Genomic DNA, 22890 nt, shown 5'->3' on the forward strand with positions numbered 1-22890 from the left:
CTTTTGAAATATATCTCACATTCTTCTAAACCTGACGAATCCTAGAACAAAACACAAATTTAACGAAAAAAAAATGCACAAATTTCAATAATGTTGTTTAACGTTTAAAATATAAGATCAATAGGAATAATAAATATCAAATATTGAAACAATGCAGTCAAGGTGAATTGAATTAAAATTAAATCCTTAAACACAATATGCAAAGAAAGTTACTAAAAAATTTCTTGCCAAGTTTTCTGTCATTTAGCAAAGAGAAATAATTGTGGCAATTATAACTGACCTAAAACAAGAAAAGTGTAGTATAATTTAAAAACTGTGTCTGTCTTTTTATTAGGTGCATGAAAACGTCTGGTTCTATTTCATCCCTACTGACGGTGCTCTATCAGATTATCATTCGCTGTCAGGATAAGATACATGCAGTGAGTACTCATGCCTGCTCATGCGCACTAAGAAGTCCGACCGTCAGAGGAGGTGTCAGTTCAGCATACTCGGCAAGTTATGACAAAAATAAGTCATTAAATTGTTTTCAATGATAACTAGATAGATATACATGCATTGTCGTAGTTTCAAAGTGTATTTAAAGCAGGGTCTAGCTGCAGTCAACTACAACACACGCCGTGTGAAACTCGCCTCCCTGTTGCTTGGTGATGGTCTGACTAGTTAACCACCAAGTCAGGATGTCATACAGCTGATAATAAAGTGTATGAGGATCTACGTCATGATTCGATGTTGCTGATTAAATAAATTCATATGGTAATGACAGCGTATACGTGTCTGACGGATATAGCCGTCAGTTCGTGCTAAGCATGACGATCTGACAGCGTATGCTGATCTGACGGAACGCCCGCCGGTGGCGGTGCTGAGAGCACTGAACGCTCCCTTCGCGCCGTTCAGCAGTAACATCAACAGAGTCACACCTGCCACATATGTGACGTTGTTTTACCTTCTGACTGTTTCTTTCTTGGTCTTTGAGTTTCTGCTCCAGAGCTCGTCTGCAGCTTTCAGCGTTGTGCCTCTGGCAGCTCATCTCCTCGGAGACCTGCTTCAGCTTCTGCTCCACCAAGGAGCACTAACACAACAGAGATCATTTAGCGCCTCTATCCCAGTAGATGATGTCACCAAACAGAAACAAACCCCTGGTACCTTTGCCTCCAGCTGCTGGTGGCGGTCTGCAGCCTGGCTCAGCTCGTGGCCGGCCTTGGCCAGCTCTCTGTCCCGCTCCGCCAGCTCTTTGCGGGTTTGGTTCAAGTGAGTTTGGAGTTCTTGCAGCTTCGATGTTTGGTTACGAATTTCCTTTTCCTGAGCAGCCAGATTCCTCTCCAGCTCTGACACACGTCCACGCAGCTCTGATCGTGAAAAAAAAGGAGCCCAAACAGGTTTACAGGGCATTTCTCATGTATAACATATCAAACTAATTAACTATGAAATCCATGAAAGCCCACCCTGGTTGAGGCTCTTCAGCTGCTCCGTCTGCTGGGTCGATCCACTGGGACTCTGGACGGTTCTGGACGAACTCATCCGCTGGTTGGGTTTGATCGGCGTTTCCTCGTGGGTGTCCCACAGAGAAGCACCGCGTCTCTTTAGTGGCGTTTCCATCGCATCCTGGCCCCGTAGGCTGTGGACCTGATCCTGCTGTTGCCATGGGAATATGGATGACCCAGCTTGGCGGGCGGCGATGTCCTTGTGGCTGACGGATGACTGATTCAGCAACTGAAGGAGAACAGACACGGTGAAGGCGACTTGTTGTGGCCCCTTAAATAGATCTACTGGTTATACAAAACATGTTTGTTACATTTTTTACACAAAAGTTTGATTTTAGTTTTGGTCAGTTTGGAGTTGCTTTAGGGCATCTTGTCACTTTAAATCCCAATAAGCTTCTGCTGGCCACAATCCCAACTCAACATTTATGCTCACACAGGAAAACGGCTACAAACAGATGCACAATTATACAACCATACATCTTTGAAAAGCACAAGTGGAGCCTCCTGCACAACCAACATGAATGTAGTAAGTGGTTTCTGGCTGGTAAGTCATCGACAAAACACTTCTCTTTTCCGGCAGCCATTGTGCAGCGAATACAGCAGTAAAACCAGGTGACCAAACATGCTGGAATCCCACTTGAGTCGCTAGGTAATGGGCTGGACTTGGCGATAGTTGCTAAGAAACGACACAGTGCCCATAGAATATGACTTAATAATCAAGAGGATTTTGAAATGGTTCATTTTCTAAACACCAAAAAACATTAACTTATAGCCAAAAATTGCTTTTTAAGTGATGGGGTTGTTTTTAGAAGCAGTTAAGTTCCAAATGGAAATACAAAAACATGCAAAATACAAATTTTGCATAATTGTTAAAACTACGATTAAAGAAATCAGACATCAGGAAAAGTAAAACTCACCTTGACCTGCAACATTTTGAGCTCACTTTCCAGCTTTCTTCTTTCTTCCACTTCATGGTTGTACTTTTCCTGAAGCTCGTCCAGTTTGCTGTCTGCAAAGACACCCGAGTGAGACCTGCAAATATGACCGCCCAGACGAAACACAAAGAACCTGCAAGCCAGGATACCTGGCTGTCTGTGTGCAGCGACAGGCGCTGGCGTAGCAAAAGTCTTCTGTGGCGTGCTGAACGTCTGCAGGTCAGAGGAAGAGGTGGACAGCAAGGAAGATCCGGCAGGTTGAGAGCGATCGAGCTCAGTTTTGTACCTGAAGGAGGACCGACACGTTTGCTAAAAATAAAACAAACAATAATGGTCCTAATGAGGCAACAGGAACCAAAAGCAAACCCACTTCTTGAGTTCTTGCTCCAGACGATCTATTGTCTTCCTGCAGGAGTTAAGTTGACCCTCCAGGTAGCTCACCTGAGTCCAGGGGGGGTAAATCAGTTACAACCACACATTTTTACCATTTTCAGCCACAAAGTTCAATGTATTTTATTAAGATTTTACATGTTACAGCAACACAAACTATGACTTATTTTTCATGACAATAAATACAACAAAATGTTGCTAGAGAACCACAGCCTACATTTCCTTGGTTTCATGTGAGAAACGGACCTGCTGCTCTTTGACTCCAAGGTCATGAACCACCTTCTGACGAGTTTTCTCCAAAGCGTCACATGACTCAATCATCGACTGGTTTTCTCTTTTCAAAGCGGAGATCTCGGTGCGTTCACTGTCCACCTGAAGAGCGGCGTGTTCAAGTTACTCAGGAAAACGTGTCAAAGTCACAAACCCACTCACTCTGTGTGAAAACTGACCTTCTGCTTCTGTTTCTGCAGGGCAGCTTCCAGAGAGTCCAGCTGAAACTGCTTCTGTGTCCTTTCCTTCTTCAGTTTGTCCAGTTGGACCTCCATCTCCTGGATCTTCTGCAGGGCTTTCCCTGGAAGTCCATCCTTCCACTCCTCCACCGCCCAGCTCATGGCCTAAAACCTCAACCAGAGACACAATCATTTACTCACACACGTAAGAGACAGAACAAAGCCAAAAAGCCGGACAAGCAGCTGGTTGAGCCAACAAAACTAGTTTTGGTTTTACCTTTAAATTCTGAATTGACCCACCAATTCAAAATTGAAATCTAGAACAAATTCAATGTTCTAGAAAGTTACTTGTCGATTTCAACCCATAAACCAGGTGAAGTCAGTTCCACCTCAAACTGCCATCAGTTGACATTCAAGACCAAAACCCAAGGAGATCACGGCCCTCTGGGTCTTAACTCACCAGTTCCTCCAGTTAAAGGGAAACAGACCCAGGAAGAGACAACAAAAAAACTAAGAGTTATAAATCATTTCTTTTTAGGCATGTTTTCTTCTTTAGTGGACTGTAATACACAGACTTCTAATTTATGCTACTGTTTGATATTATTATAGGCTTTGTGTCATTTTCTTGTATTGGATATAATGTGTTTTAATTTGCCTTTTCAGAACATCGGTGCCGAATGAACAAAATTAAATTAGTGTTTGAATTTATGCTGTCATGGCTAACACCGTTTAATCGCATAATAAATTCAAATGAGCTTGATAATTTTTGTTCTGATTAATATTTATTGAAGGGCAACTTTGTTTACAGAGACATCATAATCCAATGATTTTGGTTCAAGTGGTTTTTATTTACATCTCATTTATTTCATTTGGTTGTTATGTTTTCTTTTGGATATTTAAAATGTTTCATTTAAGTGCTCTCTACAAAATTAAAGTTTCTTGGTCTTTGATAGGGCAAGTTTGCGTTATTATGCCACTATTTATAAATTAGGTGAAAATAGCCACGAAACAAAGTCATTTATCGCAATAATTACTGGGACAATTTACCATACAGAAAAACGCGTCACTGTGACAAGACTAGTCATGACAAATATGTGTTACTAAGGTTTAGTAGCATATCATAGATCCATATTGTTACGTCTACATCAGGTTTTAAAGTTAAAAAATCCCATATGACTCTCTTGTCAAAATAAAGAGTTCCCTTAAATAACTTAGAATATTTAAAATGTTCTGTATTGCACATCATGATAACAACTATGTGTATTTTATTAGAGCTGAACTTTAAACATAACCAACTAAGCTAATTTGACAAAGTTCTTAAGATCCTGATTATTCAAATAATGAAAAGTATTTCAAACAGGATTTTTGGCAAATTAAGGCCTAAAGTTATCAGGATAACGTGCAGCTGCGACGCCTCGGCTAAAAATTGTGACGATGATGATAATGATGGTGATGATGATGGTGGTGATCGTACAGCGCCTTCATCTCTGTGAACTTTGCATCTGAGCCACTAAAACTTCCATCAGGTGTGATCATTAAGGTTAGACTCAATCCAACTGAAAATTGTATTATTGAAACGCACAACCTGAATGAAAAACATTTCAAAAGAAAAATAATCTTACCAATAAACAATTATTTTAGTAATCGATTATTCCATTGAATTTTCAGACAATTCAGAAAACAAATGGGCACATTCTGCAGATTTTTCATTTAACCACCCGAGCCTTTAAGACATCGTTAAAAGATTGAGAAAAACAAATAATTCATTTCATTTTTTTATTACCTAAAATGCAATAACACAGCTTTCCTTCAGTGAATTTCCACCAAGTTAAACTAAAACTGATAGTTTTGAGTAAAACATATTTCCAGAAAATGGTGTTTTTAATCTAAAATATTATAATTTGTACAGTTCTGGCCTAATTACTACTCCGAATAATTTGTTTTTTTCAGCTCATTGCCTTTTCTGAGTCTGTAAACTCCTGTTAACTATTAATCGATTAGTAAATTATTTGACAATTTTAAAAATCGATTCATCACCATTAATCTGATTAATAGTCTCCGCCATACTTATCAAATATGACATCCAAGCAATCATTTGTCACAATGCACACGTTGATAATGTAATGATGACTGAAAATCACCGTAATATGCAGTTAAAGGGAATAAACATATTGGCTTTGCTTCTCTAAATGTTTGGTTTCTTGGTAGATCTCTTTAATAAATAAACAACTTTTTCTTTTGGGTTCACTGCAAACGGAGAAGCCAAATAAAGTGTGATATCCAGCTACTGAAAAAAATAATTATTAAAAAAATATATATAGGAATACTGCAATATTTATAAGCAGAAAATGAGTCTGAGTTTGTATGGGTTAATAACTTTAATAATTTTAAATCAAATGTTTTTGTTTTGATCGTATCACAGCATGTAGATTTTGTGGAAAAGCTTATTAAAACGGATTATATTTGAACAAAACAACGACAGAAAAAGCAAAAAATATATATTTTTGTTTAAATTATATGACCATAACCTACAGATATGACAGAAAACGGTAACAAAGCAATGTGTGATCAGTAGGTCTGTTTGTACTGCAATGAGGTCGGAAATAAGCTAGCAGAATTAGCATCATTAATCGACATCAGTGCAAAAATAAATAAAAACTGCAAACATGAATAAAATATATTTTTGAAGGATTCTGGGCCAACAAGCACACATTTGCAACATGAGGAGTGAAAACACCGTTAAAGAAAAGCATTAAAAACGTTCAGCTACAGTTTCTATTGTCGTTTATCGTTAAGTTGATCGTGTTGAATTGTTTCAACGAAAATATAAAACCTAACTTTAACTTAGATCTTGACCGATCCACGGCTTGAAGATTGACAACTCTAATAAATACGGACTCATATTGTCTAAATAACTTCAGAGATGATTTTAACATATAAAGATAAAAAGGATAAACTTGCCTAGACTTACTTTGGGCGCGACGCTTCTTGCTCGACTTCAGAAAATTCAAACTGTAGTTAAGGAAGCGTTCGTTTCCTTACCTAAACGTCCATTGGCCCAATCAAATTGACGTCACGACTCATACCGCACCTGATTGGCTTACTTGTTACTGTTTCCACAGTGCCCCCCTGCGGTGTCAGTATGTCAACACACACTACAAACAGAAATGTCCCGTCTGTACTAACAGAAATAAAGTAGCTTGGCATCATCAAGACCCAGTCAAACTCAAAAATCAAATTTAATCTCGATAAATTAGAATATCCTTAAAAATGAGACATTTATTAGCAATAGTTTGATCATATGGATGCTCACATTATGGATGTTTACATATGGATGATTCCAGAATTGCACCGACCATGGTAACAGCATGTTGGAGTTCTGATTTGCTCCGTTTGTAGACTTTTGTTCATAATATTTTTGTTTGGAGAATTTTTCACCCTGGTTTTGGATGCTGTGTTGTGGGAATTGACGTTTTTTTTTTCTTACAGATATGTGTAACCTTGGAAACAAGGTATTGTTTTTACAACTAGGTGCAGCTGATTAGTATGTCATCATAATCAACCAATAATATACTACGTGTTTTTTTTTTTGTTTCTAAAAAAAAAAACCTTTCACAAGCAGTAATTTTAAAGCAGAATGTTTCACTTTTTCTGCTATGGGGTATTGAACAGCACAATTTACGAGAAAAAGAAAAAAACAACATGGAAGAAAATAAAGTGCTGTGATTCAAAACATTTTCAGTTAAAAAAATTGAATGGATAGAGTACAAATAGTTTAATCATCATTTATTAGTTTTCATTTAAAACATAATGAAAAATTATAGACTTAGATTTTTTTTGCATTCCAACAGAATAACATTCATGCTTGGTAATTTATTCCAGAAACATGCAGAAAGGATTACAAAGAATTACAAAACAACAGATTCGTTTGAACATCCGAGGGGAAAAAAAAAAAAAAAGTCTTACTAAATGCTGCGCTTTAAGTTTGGACAGACAGTCCAGACAGTGTTTGGCTTGTGCAAAGCCTCTGTATCTTCTTCTCTTGCAGAAATCTACAAAAAAATGATTATGTGGGCTGTACTGAGCTGCTGAAATGGTGCTTTTCACATTACAGCTATAAGGCAGGCACCTTGCAGATGCATCGTTTTTTTAATAGAGTTGACAGTCACATAAGCAGGAGATGCTACAAATACAACCACAGAAAACTCCTCACAAGGTTATTTATGTCAGTCTGTAGGCCACATTGATGTGGTGATCTGAATTCACTGAACAGTAAACAAAAGAGGAGAAGCTACTGGTTTCTGATGACAATCCACTGACACCGAAACTGTCCACTTCATGTACAAACCATGTTTAAGTTTGTCTTTTGACATCATTTAGTCACATTGAGAATACAAAACAAGAGTGCAAGGAAAACCCTTAGATAAGGCCCAGGTGATCTTTGCTTCAAAGCTTTCATTGCCTGTCAAATTAAGAGCTAAAACATCAAAAAAAAAAAAAGGGGGGGGGGAGTATTTCTCAATGGTTTTAGGAGATTTATACTGCAAAATCAAAAAATACTACCAAGTATTTTTGGTCTAGATTCAAGTGTTAATATCTACGTTAACACTTAAAATAAGAAAAAACTAACATACAAGTAACTTTTCAGCAAGAAGCAGTAGTTTGTTTTAAATCAGTGATTCCTAAATATTGACTAAAACATACTAGTTTCACTAGCAGTTTATTTCACTAATAAGACATTTCCTCATTTTATAAGTGAAATAATATGTAGTTAAATTAAATTAGTTAATAACCTGTAGTTTAAAAAAAAACTATATTAATGAATTATTTACTCAAAACAAACTACTATATCTTGCTGAAAAGCTACTTATAAGTTAGTTTTGTCCCATTTCAAGAGTACTGAGATATTTACACTACATACTAGGCCAAAAAATACTAGGTACATTTTTATATTTTTTTGCAGTAAGTCTACAAAAAAGCTATAATTTTACAATCGGCACCTGCCTCACACTTTAGAGTGAGGGTTTGTATCTGCCTGAAAGTTATAAAATAGACTTGTCTTGCTAGTATTTAATAATTTCTGCTGTAACAGTTTTTCACAGGTTGAACTGTTTGGATTTTTCCGATGCGCTGTGGTGCAAATTAAGCAAAAAGCATCAAGTTTATAACTCAAACATGACAGTAAGCACTGAGAAATGTGAAGCAGGGACATTTTTCAAAATTACATAAAGAAATATTTCTTATAGAATGTAGATATGTAACCTTGTTAGTGCATGTTAACGTCAAACCCAGACTGATGAGAATATGCTTTTCTAGAAAACTGCAAAAAACAAAACATAATAAAAGACAAAATACAGAGTTTCTGCTTTTATGGCAGAACTAGAGGCTCCGGTTTTGGCCGGATCCTTGGCAGAACCTCTCAGAACATTTGGTCAAATCTCAGTCCGCCGTTCATTCCCAGGCCCCGAGTGTTTCGCTTTGGGTCGGTTACTGGTATCCTGATCTGCCAAGGTCACACAATCAGTCAACTGCCGGTCAGCTGGCTGAATAAAACCTACACTCTGCTCATTTATTTGTAATAAAGAAAAAAATCTATTTGGAAATATTTCCAGTTGTGAAAAGCACAAACACTGATTATGTAGAAACTAAAGCAGCATCAACATCACCCTTATGCTACTTCGCTGCAAACTGGACGTCTGTAATGCAGCCGACTGCAGGCTTGCTACTCGAGCAGATTGTCCGACTAATCGGCTAAAACACAGAATGACAAAAAAAATATACAGTGTTGTTTTCAGCTTTGATGTGATATTTTTCTTATTCTCTTCTTTTTTGAAAAGAGAACAGCCAAGACATGAACTGATCACTTCATTTGACAAAAGACAAAGAGAAATATAAACAAATGCATAATAAGTCAAGCATGCAACACTTCCTTTCAACAAACCAAAACGCGCTGAGAGACCTCTCTGTTGCTACAGAGTGTTTGATGCATGGTCAGTCTTAGTGTTAAATCACAGTTTCACTGAGAGCATGTGCGACCATAAACTGTGCTCTGGTGGTAAACAGACAGGCTGTGACTCAGTAACTAATCTGGAAGGACACATGCAGCTCGCAATGCTGCAAAAACACAAACAGTCTGGAGACGAACCCACAAGACACTGGGTGGAAAAGCAGGACGAAGGTGGAAGCTACCAGACGAAAGCTTGACTTTCTTCAGAAGGCAGCTTTAAAAGGCAGGACTATGAGTTTAGTTTGAGGATGAAAAACAAAATACTACAGGTGTTTTTAAATTAATTCAAAAAAGCAAATCTAGTTAAAGTCCAGTATTTGAAGAAGTCAGGGACAGATAAGAAATATAATCCAGTCAGAAGGCATGTGCATAAAGTGAGGCAGGAAAATAAAAAAGGTGTAAAAACAGAGGTAAAAGATGCATGCCATGCTTTGAAGAACTGTGTTTTGTTGCTTTTTAAGGAGGTCCCAAGTTTGATTTTCGTTCTCCTCGTTTATTTCTGATCCAGGATTTCCCGTTTGACCTCTGCTACATAATGGTGGTCTTTCCCATGAGCCACCTCCATGATGGCCAACGCCTGAGGAGAAATAAAGAGATTATTGACACACAGACTTCTCAGAAGAGACACTCAGAAGGCATCCAGTCAATACATTGATTTTATGGATTAATCAAATTTTAATTTTTTTTAGGATTAAAGTTTTGGTAAATCTGGATTTTTTTCCCACCAATAAACTCCTTGGGTTTCCATAGTTTAGAGCCGCCATCTAGTTTGACAAGCATTTTTTACAGTTTATATTTATGTGGACTTTGAATTCAGGTCAAGTCTACAGCAGAATAACAGGGCCGGGCTACAATCTCTTAATTTCTAAATTATGAGAATAAAGTCATAGTACAATAATGCAGTCCTAGTAAAACAAGAAGTTGTACGACAATGAAGTCAAAAATAGTCCAAAGCTCTTGAGAAAAGTTTTAAACGGGATAATGGAGGATCATTGTTATGACAATGTGCTGAAGGCTGAATCTCGGAAAGAGGAGGAGCTTCTTAAAGAGACAGATGCCTAATTTAAAGGTGTTTAATTGTAAAGTAAAATTTTTTTAAAGTTATGTTTGATATAAACATTTTTATAAAAACTATGTTCCAGGAAAATACATAATGCCTCCTTTAAGTGATTTTTTTAAAGCTTGAAACATTTGCTCAGCACCAACATCAGCGCTACACTGGGCTTGACGTCAGTGTTTTGAATAGAATGGTACAGGGAGTGTTTAAAAATAAAAAACATGAGCACAAATATCTTTAATTTGGTTTCACCAGACACAACATTGCAAATCAAAGTTTCTCTACAATCTGTTTTTAGAGAGAAGATGTTTCCTGCTGGCAACTCTGCCTAAGAAGCCATATTTTCAGCTTCTAAAATAAACGTACAAACTTTAAACTTTAATACCCTGTTGTAGAAAATACACAAATAAAGGCAAAAATTACCTTTTTCAAAGCTTTGACACCTTGGGATTTCTTTTCAAGCCCCAAGTAGAGACGGCCCAGCTTCAGGTACATGGACGCCACATTCAGAGAGTAGGTCGGGTAGTGAACACTGCGGAGAAAACGGCAATGCATCAACCCAAGAAGAGGATAATCATGGAGTTACTGAGACAAACGGTTTTGTTTTGATGTTTCAATAATTAAAAACACAGCTGCCTTCAATAGTAACAAAAGGAAACTCTGGGTTTAAAAACCACAGAGGTCAGGCGGGTTGAACATGAATAACAAGAGAACATTTAATATAAAGCAGCAAGTGGTTTCTGAATGGCAAGCAACAAACGTGCTGGAGTTCCGCTTCGGTTGCTAGGTGACGGGCTGGGTCTGGCTGGGGTTGCTAGGTAACGGTGCAGTGGAAATTCCAGACATCAAAAAAAAACAAAAACATCAACTTATTGCCTTGTTGGACGGTTTTTATAAAGCAGGTTTTATTGTTTTTAGAAACAGTTGGGACCCAAATGGAAGGATAAAAATGTGAATTTTTTATATATATTTTAATATAAATAAAAGGAAATGGTGGGTTTTAAATCACAGAAGTCAGATGAGTTGAGCATGGAAAAAAAGAGCTCATTTAATATAACTGCTGAGGTAAATAGTTTCATTAAGACTACCTGGAATACAAGTGTTACTTGAGTCAAAAACCAACTCTGCTCTCAAACGTCTCTTCAAACCTCTGAATGGACCTTCTGGTTTAGGACGCATCACATCTGCTCACCTGTACGGCTGAACGATTTTCTCCCCGTAGCTCATGGCGCCGTCCCAGTCCTGCATGTAGAGACACACGCCCATGGCCTGATACATCATGTGCAGCATGTAGACATTGGTGTCTGCAAAAATAGCTCCCATCTTCTCCAGGCTGAGCTCACACATCTCCAGCAGCTCGCTGGGATGTGCAACAGAGTCAAGGAGTAACGACAAACAGCAGGAGGCAGAAAGAGACGAGACAGGAAAGCGTCATAGGGAACGCTCTAATGAGAACAGGATATTTTTGTAGTGCTTGGCTCTTCTGAACTCTTCAATTACATTTTTGGCATAATGGACCATAGACTGGATTTCCTTTGGTTCTGGTGGAGAGCTCAGCTTCCTGACTTCTGTTTTTGCTTTATCCTGCACAACGAGAAAAGCAGTAAAGAGTCGTAAAGTTTCCAGACGGAAACTATAACACAGAAAACACTGGTATGCATGTATTTTTGTGTTGCTTTTAATAGTAGTAACATGCAATGCCTTACAAAAGCATCTACTTTAACCTTTTATGCAACTTAAATGTGAGAGATTTCATGCGATGAGCAAACCAATTAATTTGGTAACACTTTATTTGAAGGAATTTTCATAAGACTCATAAACAAGACATGACACCTGTCATAAACATTAATGCTTATGACTCGTGTCACAAAGTGTCATTCTGTAAATAATGACACTTTTAATGGAAAGTTGCCTCTTAATAGACTTTTAGTGTAAGTTTTAATGCAACTTTGCATAAAAGTGTCACTATTTTCGTTGAATGGTAACTGTTTTTCTGTTCATCCTTAAAATTAGTTTACAGATTAACTAGTGTTTATATTTTCATTTTTGATTAAAATTATTTTCATTAGCCTGACGCTTTTGTTAGCTTTATCTCTCAGTTTGCTATATTTTGACAGAGTGCTACACAGAAGCTGCTTTTCCTTATTAGGCTGGTAAACCAACTCAGCGGGTTGAACCACGGGGAAGGAGGGAAATTTGGTTAATATAGTTTAATTTGACTATTTCTTTAGTGTTTCTTTGTTTGGTAGTTAGTTCAGTTCTAATAACATTTCTTTAATTTAATTTAATAAAATTATTTAGTATAGTTCTGACCAGTATTTGTTTGTTAGTTAAGCTTTTGTGTGTTTATTTAATTACCCCTGTGTTGCCTGCAGTGGTCTGATCTGCCTCTATTTAAGTTCCCCTCATGTTTTGTTTGCGAGGTCAGTTTGTGCTCCAGCTGCAGTTTGTTGTGTTGACCTCTGCTTTGGGCTCAAATCATCATTTTAGCGCCATTTTTTGACAATTTTGTAATAAATTAAGAATATTTTTGGAAACCATTTGGTCTGTGTAGATGCCTCACTTTTTCCAAATAATGCTACGTTAACATTTTTAATGTACTTTTAATGCAATTTTGCATTAAAGTGTCATTATTTACCAAATGACACTTCATGACAACATTCATGAACAAAAACATCTGTCCTTCATGTTCGTGACAGATGTTATATCATTTATTTTCTTTTTTTTAGTTATCTGTTTTGACTGTTTATAAATGCCCTAAGAATAGCTGTACTACTAATTTCGTTTTACAGTTTACTGTACAGTAACGATAAATCAAACCCAATCAATCTATCAAAATATCATGTTTATAACATGATATGTCAAGCTTACTCACACCCCTTAACTACGCTGTTCTATCCCCATTTTACTTTGGATAAAAAGAGTTTGAGAACTTCAGCGGCGATCTTTCATACCTTAGACCTGGTGGTGCACTCGGTGCACTGACACATGAAGAAGTAGGACTCTAATAGCCTCTCTCTCCGGTCCTCTGTTGGATATAGCAGGTCTATGTAACTGTCAAAGATCTGCAAACATGAAATCAATAAAGGATAAAGAGGATGACATTTTTATTTACATTTTGGCAAAAATAGAAGATTTGTCTTTTACCTCTTCCCCTGGGTTTATCTCTTGAACGGCTCTGACCTCCGCCACTGTGCCTTTATAGGTCACAATAACATTTGGACTACAGCTGTGGTTCATCAGTGCTACACTGGAAGGAGAAGACATAATTTAAATTAATCACATCTAAAAAGGAGATAAAGATGGGAAAATGCCTGCACAACAGAAGAGAAGGTTATGTGTAGGGCTGAAATGATTAATTGGATTAATCATGACTAATCATGATTTATTGGAGTATAAAGACTCAAAAAAGGCAAACTGCTGAAAGAACAAGACATTGGAAGCAATGATTTAGCCAAAACTCTACAAAAATATAAACATTTCGCATTTAAGATGAAAATATGTTCAACCCAGGACTTAAGTGGCAGTTTTAGCTTCACCTGGTTCAAATTCTGTAAATAAAAACCAAAAGTGTCTTTTGCTGTCCAATTCTTAATTGGTTAACCCAAAAAATAATCAACAGGTCTGTCCTACACTGTCTTGATTTTAAGTCAAGAAGAAAAGCCTGAGCTTTTCCCATGTTGATGTTAAAAGTATAAATGCTAAGTTATTGTCTTTTATGTAATAAAATGTTTATTTTGTGATTTATAAAGACAGCTGAATGACTGGTTTATTTACATTGTTAAGTACTTTTAATAGTGTATAAAAATACTTAGGTGGTTAAATTAAAAAAATAAATAAATAAATATCCATCCATCCATCCATCTTCTTCCGCTTATCCGAGGTCGGGTCGCGGGGGTAGCAGCTTCAGAAGGGAGGCCCAGACTTCCCTCTCCCCAGCCACTTCTTCTAGCTCCTCCGGGGGAATCCCGAGGCGTTCCCAGGCCAGCCGAGAGACATAGTCCCTCCAGCGTGTCCTGGGTCTTCCCCGGGGCCTCCTCCCGGTGGGACGTGCCCGGAACACCTCACCAGGGAGGCGTCCAGGAGGCATCCTGACCAGATGCCCGAGCCACCTCAACTGGCTCCTCTCGATGTGAAGGAGCAGCGGCTCTACTCTGAGTCCCTCCCGGATGACTGAGCTTCTCACCCTATCTCTAAGGGAGAGCCCAGCCACCCTACGGAGAAAACCCATTTCGGCCGCTTGTATCCGCGATCTCGTTCTTTCGGTCATGACCCAAAGCTCATGACCATAGATGAGGGTGGGAACGTAGATCGACCGGTAAATCGAGAGCTTTGCTTTTTGGCTCAGCTCTCTCTTCACCACGACGGACCGGTACAGCGCCCGCTTGACAGCAGACGCTGCGCCAATCCGCCTGTCGATCTCCCGCTCCCTTCTTCCCCCATTCGTGAACAAGATCCCGAGATACTTAAACTCCTCCACTTGGGGCAGGACACCCCCCCTGACCCGGAGAAGGCACTCTACCCTTTTCCGGCTCAAGACCATGGCCTCGGATTTGGAGGCACTGATCCCCATCCCGGCCGCTTCACACTCGGCTGCGAACCGCTCCAGCGAGAGCTGCAGATCACGATCTGATGAAGCCAAAAGGACCACATCGTCTGCGAAAAGCAGAGATGAGATCCTAAGGCCACCAAATCGGACCCCCTCAACACCTTGGCTGCGCCTAGAAATTCTGTCCATGAAAGTGATGAACAGAATCGGTGACAAAGGGCAGCCCTGGCGGAGTCCAACTCTCACCGGAAACGAGCCCGACTTACTGCCGGCAATGCGGACCAGACTCTGACACCGGTCATACAGGGACCTGACAGCCCGTATCAAAGGGCCCGGTACCCCATACTCCCGGAGAACCCCCCACAGGGCTCCCCGAGGGACACGGTCGAACGCCTTCTCCAAGTCCACAAAACACATGTAGACTGGTTGGGCGAACTCCCATGCACCCTCCAGGACCCTGCCGAGGGTGTAGAGCTGGTCCAGTGTTCCACGACCAGGACGAAAACCACACTGCTCTTCCTGGATCCGAGGTTCGACTATCCGACGGACCCTCCTCTCCAGGACCCCTGAATAGACCTTGCCAGGGAGGCTTAAGAGTGTGACCCCTCTATAATTGGAGCACACCCTCCGGTCCCCCTTTTTGAACAGGGGGACCACCACCCCAGTCTGCCAATCCAGGGGAACTGCCCCCGATGTCCATGCGACATTGCAGAGTCGCGTCAACCAACACAACCCCACAACATCCAGAGCCTTAAGGAACTCCGGGCGGATCTCATCCACCCCCGGGGCCCTGCCACCGAGGAGCTTTTTAACCACCTCGGTGACCTCGTCCCCAGAGATTGGAGAGCCCAATAAATAAATATATATATATATATATATATATATATATATATATATATATATATATATATACACATATGTATATATATATATATATATATTTTTTTTTTTTATCGGCAAAATGTGGCGGTTTCTTTACCCAATTAATTGTCAGAATAATCAATACAACAATCAATTACAAAAACAATAATTAGTTGCAGCCCTGGTTATACAGAGAGTATTTAGTTGATAGTTTTTTGTGATGATTTGTAAAGTATTTACTCAGGAAAAACAGCTGATCCTAGATGGGAGAGCTCTTCGTCCTCTATGGTGAAACCATTACAGTTGACCTGCAAACAGAAAAAAAAACAATAAAGAAACCAGAGTTCAGGTATATGATGACAAAGCAAGCATCGCAGACTAAAGTGCTGTGAAACGTCCGATAGGGTGGAGGACATCTTGCAGCGGAGATTAAATGTAGCCTTGAGATAAGAGGCTAAAGAGGTTGTTTCCATTAGTGCAGTGTGAAAGCAAAGAGGCCGCGGCTCCGCCAGACGGATCAAATTAAAGAGATAAGAGCTGCAGACCGGATCCAGTCGGCCAGCGATGAATAGCCTACAGCAACCAACATGAGCTCTACTCCTGCTGCTGACCAATATAAATAAAAACACTTCCATTTCCCATTTGTTCGCCATTTTATTTGCTAAAGCTGGAGGAGCAGAGTTCAGATATAATTTGAATGGCAACATCCGACACTAAAAAAACAAACTTTGTCAAGTTACAATCACAAACTCTGGAAAACACAAATGAGCAAATAGTGTAAGCACTTTTTAGTAAATACGCTTATAAATGTGTTATTAACTGTATTCAGACCCTTAACTATGATGCCACAAAATAAAAACATTTAAAACTCTTTTAGCAACATTTGTCTGGAGCCACAAAAGCAACATGACCCATTAAAAACAAAGAGCTCATCGATTTTTAAAATGCCACTTTTGTTTGGTTTATGGTTCAATTAAAGAACCGCATTTATTAAAATATTTATGCACCATTATTGTTATTGTTTTGTAGAGATTTTAAACCGTAATTACATCAAGAAAAATCCAGAAAGCTTTTTCATTACTATTTTTATTTAGAAACATTGCAAGAAGCATTATTTTTTTTAATTTCTATGGATTAAGAGATCACAATTAGTAAAAAGTGTCCTCATGTGTGTAATATCATCTGAGCATAAATCCAGCTGCTGCATAAGAAACTTACTAGAGCAGGGGTTTCATAACCTTTCCTTTACATAGCTGCACCATATTTTATTTAGGTATTTCAAGGTAAAGGTGGTGATTTAGATGCACTTCATTTCGGTAAAATATGATAAAGTTTGTGGAATGTGAAAAAGTTGATTGGTACAAATCCTTCTGCAAAGTACAACACTTAGTATATTCATCAACAGAACGTTTGGTCAAATATTTATTGTAGAGTCAATACCGATGCCGTTTAAGCCCCATAAAGGAATGGCCGGTGTAACTCAGTGACCAAAATGAACCATCAGCTTCATTTAGTTTATTTTGTTAATGTTTCTGATCAAAACATTCTCAGATTTTACCTGTGCAAAGAGCTCAGTGAGAGCCTGGTCGTCAGGGAGGTCACTGATGTGTTTGGAGTAGAAATGGTGCAGAGCCGCAATGTCAGCCTGGTTTAACTCCTCCTTCTCACTGTCCATTTTATCCAGATCTGTACGAGGCAAAAAAACAGGAAATCAATGAGAGACAGCACATGGAGGTAAAGAGTATTGAACATCGCAACGGAACATTACAGTGAGAAGTGATTTTAGACAGAAGTTTCAAACACTCTTCATTGTGAAACCATACTGATTAGAAACAGTTAATCTACAATTAATGGCTTATTAAATTAAAATGCGTTTCAACTGAGTAACTACCAGTGTCGCAGTTTGGTCGCCATCCAGAAGAGGGCGCCACAGGTTAGCCAATACGGGAATAAAAAATGGCGGTTAAGACTAAACGGCAAAGAGTAACGGCCGAAACAGAGTCCGGAGTGGGGCGCAAAATTCACTTTATGTGGTTCTGTTTTGACATCTACCGTAGTCTACAATCTCCTTAAATTTCACATTAACATCGATCATCCAGCCAAACGTCATGACGCAACAATTATTCATGTGTTACGAAGGCGGTAATGTAATGAGAGAAAAGCGGAGCACTGAGCATTTTAATATGAGGAAAACGATGCCAATAATCACGGTCTTCATTTAGCGAAGTTTTAATATTCCTGTAAGAGCAACCATCGACAGTATTACTGTATGAACTCGCTCTGCTCATGCGTAGTTAAGCGTTTCACATATTTTATTATTTTCACCTTTTATTTTTGGTATGCAACAACCTGTGATGTTCCTGTTTAGCTATATTTTATAAATGTTTAAGTTTAATCATGTGAGGAAAGCATAACTTTCTTTTTATTTAGTCAGTATTAAATACAGCTGATACAAAATAATGACCAAATGTAATGTTTTTACGTGTATTAAGCATGTTCTGAAGAATGTGTGCTTTTATATTGAGAAAGATGGTCGGCCATTTTGATACAGGAGATTTTTAAGAAAATGGCTAGTCGATCGATAAGATGAATCAACTTCAGATTAACTTTTTGTTGCATTTTTTGTATTGATGTTACTTTTATGTATCTATAGTTGTTGTCATTTTGAACTATTGTTTATATTTTTTTGTTGTACTGCAGCCTTGCCCCTACTTCCTAGACAAATTTCTTCTATGGGGGACCAATAAATTATCTTATTAATAGATAACTTGCTTCCCCAGTATTGATGCATGTGCATCAGTATCAGGAACTAACACCAACATGAAGCAGTGCAGGCAGCAGCTGGTCATACGTTTGCTTTGAGTTCAGAGAAAGAGTCATGAGTGTTAGCGCTGACGATCCTGTGGTGAAGCAGTGGTTTGTTTGCAAGTCTGTCCCGGTACGATCTCTGAGAAAGTGCCTCGCTGAAGAAAAAAAAAGTGGCAGCAGTTAATGGGAACACAGAAAGAGAATAAAATTACAGCACCCTGTAACTTGGGATTTAAGTCCCACAGCTCTGCAGTCATACTGAGTGAAAGAGACAGAATCAGGACTGGAGGCTACAGCGGAGAATATTAATAGATTCTGCTAAAACTACAGCGAGATCACACACAGATGAGCAAATTAACACACCGTGTAACTAAAAGTGCGGGAATATGTAACCAAACACTTGTGCTTTAATTCACAGACTCGGGATGATGACTCACGTGCTTCGAACTCTTTGAGCAGCAGCAGCCGTTCTGAGGGGGTCCGATCCGTCGTTACTCTCTAACAGAACAGTTCAGACACAGGAGGATAGTTTAATCACAGCACATAAATATGCAAAAAACATACAGAAAGCTTTAATCAGGACTCACATTTTAAGACATAAACTGGATTTTCAGATAATTTATTACTGACAAAGCTTTGCTAAAAATTATAGATTGATCATAAGAGTTTCTATGAAGGGTTCACTTTCTGAGTTGTAAAGTTTAGGTTTGCACTTTGCAAAACAGTTCAAAAAAACTATTTTAGAGCCATAACACGTAAAAAATACTTCAAGTATAAACCAATCTAAATCGGACAATTAACATTTAAAAAGAAGTCCACTAAATACAATACCCTCTATTATTACGGTTTCTATATGTATACTGGATTAAAATGGTTTAGGTCATAGACTGCAATGCCTCATAAGCTTCACACCTGAAACATTCTCCTACATCTGGTGACTGTTACCTGTTTCATGATGATTCTGGCCACCAGTCTGACCGTCTCTGATGGACACCAGTTCTCCCCATATGCACACATGGCGACACACTCCAGCTTATGCATGGGCCAGTCGCCTCTCTGAGCAGAGAAGAAGCACAAAGGACTCCAATCATAAATAAGGAGACCACTAAACGCACTTAACAGGGAAATAAATAAGCAACAAATAAAGAAAATAACTGATTTTGTTTTTATTATTTAATTTAAGATTTGTGCGAATTAAAAAAACCCAAAATATTCTGTTTAATATTTATAACTCTAACCAACTAACATTATGCTGTTACTTATGGCAACTTTTAGCTAACAACATTACAAAAACTCATTACATACACACTTTATTAACTATTTGTGGATAAAAACAAGATAACAAAATGGCTTCAGCAAAAATAATATTTCTTTAATTTAATGGAAGAAATAGCGACTTAATTAATCTGTAATCCAATATGGATTTTTTTTTTTTTTTTACACAGTTAGAACTTTTTAAAAGCTCAAAATTGAGAGTAATTAAATCATAATCTACAAAGACCCTACAAAAATATTATTTTATGTAAAAATGGAAATCCTGCCTGGTGTTGGCATGATGTGAGGTAAAAAAAACTATCCTCTGTCATCAAAGATGAAACTGTAAGAAGACTTTGGCTCCATTTATTTCCAGTAATAAATAAGCCTGCATGTAAAATAGCTTAAATCTGCAAGAGACCCACACAATTTCAAAACAAATTTGAAAATCTCTCAGTTCCTCTGATTCATTTTGGAAAAGGGAAGCAGAAATCAAACATTTCCAAAAGAGGAAAGAAGGGAGAAAAGGCTGCTCTTACCTGACAGTCAACATTGCAGTAGTAGGCCTGCTTACATTTACCGCATTTAAACAGATCTTCTCTCCTGCAAAAGTAAAAAAATATGATTTCATGACTAGAGCTGAACGCATAGCTGGTGATCCAACTCTAAAATTCACTCCAAATACAAACTTTAACAAAATAATCTTACAGCAAGTAAAGTTAATAATCAACAGGTTCTAAACTAAGATTGTAAAAAATAAATCACTTTGATTTGTTAAATCTGAATTTGATCATCCCAGATTAAACACAGGATTCTTATGTCATCGTTTTTCAGCCATAATACTTTTTTCATCCTAAAAATAAAGTAAAATCCACAAGTGTCAATGCTAAACATCAAAACATCAACATGCACAGCATGAGGTGCAATTATTAACACTACTGTCCTGCAGAAGGAGGGTCCTGCATTCCAGCATGGAGATGATTGCATCTTCTGCCCATCATGGATTCATGTTGTGAGGAAAATCCACAAAGAAAGTTTTTTCTTAAAGTTTATCAAATCTAATAGTTCCTCAGTTTTCCATCAGATTCAAACCTACCTCCACTATCAAACACCCTGGAGCACATAACTGTTTAGTGTGGTTGTCCAAATAAATTAAAATCAGAACATGTCAGCCTGTCACAATAACAAATTTTGCTGGACGATAAATTGACCCAGAATTTATTGCGATGAATGAAAATATTGCTGTTTTGAGACAATGTTCAAGTACCTTAACGGTATTCATGTAGTAATGCAAGTACGCCCTCTCAAATATCAAAAAACACGGGAACTGGAAGATATTTGACATATCACAAGTAAATAACCAAAACAACAAATAAAATGGATACTTAAGACTCTGTAAACAAAAACGTTCTTCAACAAACGGGCTAGTTGGGACCAAAGCACCAGACTGAAGCTTGTTGTCATCCAGTCTTTGGAGGAAAAAAAATCAATCATGCAAATGGAAATTATTGAGTTTGTTTTAATTTATTCTGAGATTAGTTGACTTACTGGACACAGTTATTATATAAGCTGGTCAGATCTAAAGAAAACCAAAAATTGGTAAAAAAAAAAAAAAAAAAAAAAAACTAATCAGTGCAACTCTAATTAAAATGACAATTATATTGTGTGAAACTATGGAGAGCCCAATTATAACAAGACTACAGAAAGCCATTATCTGCTTACAAATTAAATATGCACTAAACAAAAAAGTGTAAAACAACTGAAAATACCCCTTATATTCTAGTTTCTTCAAAGTAGCAACCTTTTGCTGTGATTACTGCTTTGCACACACTCTGCATTTTCTTGATGAGCTTCAAGAGGTCGTCACCTGAAATGGTTTTCACTTCATAGGTGTTGCCCTGTCAGGTTAATAAGTGGGATTTCTTGCCTTATAAATAGTCATGAAAATAAAGAAAACCCATTGAATTAGAAAGGTGTGTCCAAACATTTGGTCTGTACTGTATATATATATATATATATATATATATATATATATATATGGCCTGTGGTCATCGGGGCCCTCGGGGCAGTCACCCCCAAACTGGACCAATGGCTACAACAGATCCCAGGAACAACATCAGACATCTCAGTCCAGAAATGTGCAGTCCTTGGCACAGCCAAGATACTGCGCAGAACCCTCAAGCTCCCAGGCCTCTGGTAGAGGACCCGAGCTCAGAGGATAAGAACCACCCGCGGTGGGTGAGAAGGGAATTTTTAATCGGTTAATCGTCAGAATATTTGATAGTTGCAGCCCTATAATTAAATATATGTGCTTGCATCCAACCGGGTCTTTAACCGAACCATGCGCCGTGGCCTTTTCCTGTCCTGGGACACATGGACAGCTATATTTAGCCCCATAACCTTTTGGTGGTGCAACGGCAGCCTGCGTGGGACACATGTAGCCAAGTGGAAAAACTGCTGCTGCTTCCATTAAGCTAACTATTAAAAATGCTACATGATGCACCAGATGTTGCGGTAAACAATGTTGATTAAGTTTCTAAATTAATCTTCCTTTCTGTTTTAAAAACTGGTGTGGTTACACATCACCACTAACCCCCTACTCTGATGCCCGTGGCAGCCCAGGTAAGTAAATCTGCCTCTGCTACCTGCATGACTGCAGCAGGAACCAGGTGACCTGCCTCACTGACCCATTTATTGGCGGCTGCTGCAGCTTCCCACGAACTGAGCAGCTGAGTCAAGCTGACCTTTGAACCCGTCAGTGTTTAAAGGCGCTGCTGCTGGAGGTTCACGGAGCTGAGGAGCAGGTTACCTGGTGAAGCAGTGCTCGCAGTGAGCCCCCCTCTCATTCACCGTCAGCACGTAGGAGTAGGCAGGACAGGCGAACACCAGCTCCCCCACCGCGAAGTGCCTCACCGCCCGGAGGCCTCGGCCTCGGTCCGGGCTCAGGAACCGCTCCGTCCCCTCTATGCCTTCGTTCTTCATGGTTTGCTCGGGTCGCTGTTCTCCTCAGAACCTACAGACATCCACAGTCTGCTGAGTCCGCTAATCCGCTTCTGTCTGAGCCGTTTTCTTCCTCTGCGATCCTCGGCAGGGAAGACT

The 22890-nt window shown here is 38.7% G+C and overlaps 2 protein-coding genes across 4 annotated transcripts in view; both read right to left on the reverse strand.

The window, feature by feature from the left end:
• cenpf (centromere protein F) overlaps nucleotides 1-6268 on the reverse strand; it is a 30786-nt gene extending 24518 nt beyond the window's left edge. For all 3 annotated transcript variants that reach the window (XM_023332349.1, XM_023332348.1, XM_023332347.1), the window contains exons 1-9: nucleotides 6227-6268; nucleotides 3256-3427; nucleotides 3053-3178; nucleotides 2787-2857; nucleotides 2566-2702; nucleotides 2399-2490; nucleotides 1443-1710; nucleotides 1144-1346; nucleotides 944-1069 (exon numbers count right to left, since the gene is read on the reverse strand). In XM_023332349.1, coding sequence (XP_023188117.1) covers nucleotides 944-1069; nucleotides 1144-1346; nucleotides 1443-1710; nucleotides 2399-2490; nucleotides 2566-2702; nucleotides 2787-2857; nucleotides 3053-3178; nucleotides 3256-3417 — 1185 coding nt within the window. In that variant the 5' untranslated portion in view covers nucleotides 3418-3427; nucleotides 6227-6268. The remainder of the gene's footprint in view (nucleotides 1-943; nucleotides 1070-1143; nucleotides 1347-1442; nucleotides 1711-2398; nucleotides 2491-2565; nucleotides 2703-2786; nucleotides 2858-3052; nucleotides 3179-3255; nucleotides 3428-6226) is intronic.
• Nucleotides 6269-8094: 1826 nt separating this feature from the next.
• Nucleotides 8095-22885, reverse strand: LOC102231852 (N-lysine methyltransferase SMYD2-A-like). Its single transcript, XM_023332356.1, has 12 exons — nucleotides 22601-22885; nucleotides 20331-20394; nucleotides 19483-19593; nucleotides 18975-19035; nucleotides 17288-17415; nucleotides 15970-16037; nucleotides 13467-13569; nucleotides 13274-13384; nucleotides 11783-11903; nucleotides 11512-11686; nucleotides 10743-10851; nucleotides 8095-9839 (listed from the first exon to the last, which is right to left on the reverse strand). The coding sequence occupies exons 1-12, from the start codon at nucleotides 22771-22773 to the stop codon at nucleotides 9756-9758; spliced, it is 1308 nt and encodes a 435-aa protein (XP_023188124.1). The 5' UTR covers nucleotides 22774-22885; the 3' UTR covers nucleotides 8095-9755.
• Nucleotides 22886-22890: the final 5 nt, after the last annotated feature.

This window comes from Xiphophorus maculatus, chromosome 4, assembly GCF_002775205.1.
Source record: "Xiphophorus maculatus strain JP 163 A chromosome 4, X_maculatus-5.0-male, whole genome shotgun sequence".
Taxonomy (NCBI): domain Eukaryota; kingdom Metazoa; phylum Chordata; class Actinopteri; order Cyprinodontiformes; family Poeciliidae; genus Xiphophorus; species Xiphophorus maculatus.

What these genes read in the sequence shown, in the direction of transcription:
- LOC102231852 (XM_023332356.1), bottom strand. Translation starts at nt 22,773, where the DNA reads ATGAAGAACGAAGGCATAGAGGGGACGGAGCGGTTCCTGAGCCCGGAC. An exon ending in CCAGAATCATCATGAAACAG is followed by an intron (nt 19,036 to 19,482) that starts GTAACAGTCACC and finishes CTGTTCTGTTAG; the next exon opens with AGAGTAACGACGGATCGGAC. An exon ending in TCACTGAGCTCTTTGCACAG is followed by an intron (nt 16,038 to 17,287) that starts GTAAAATCTGAG and finishes TTCTGTTTGCAG; the next exon opens with GTCAACTGTAATGGTTTCAC.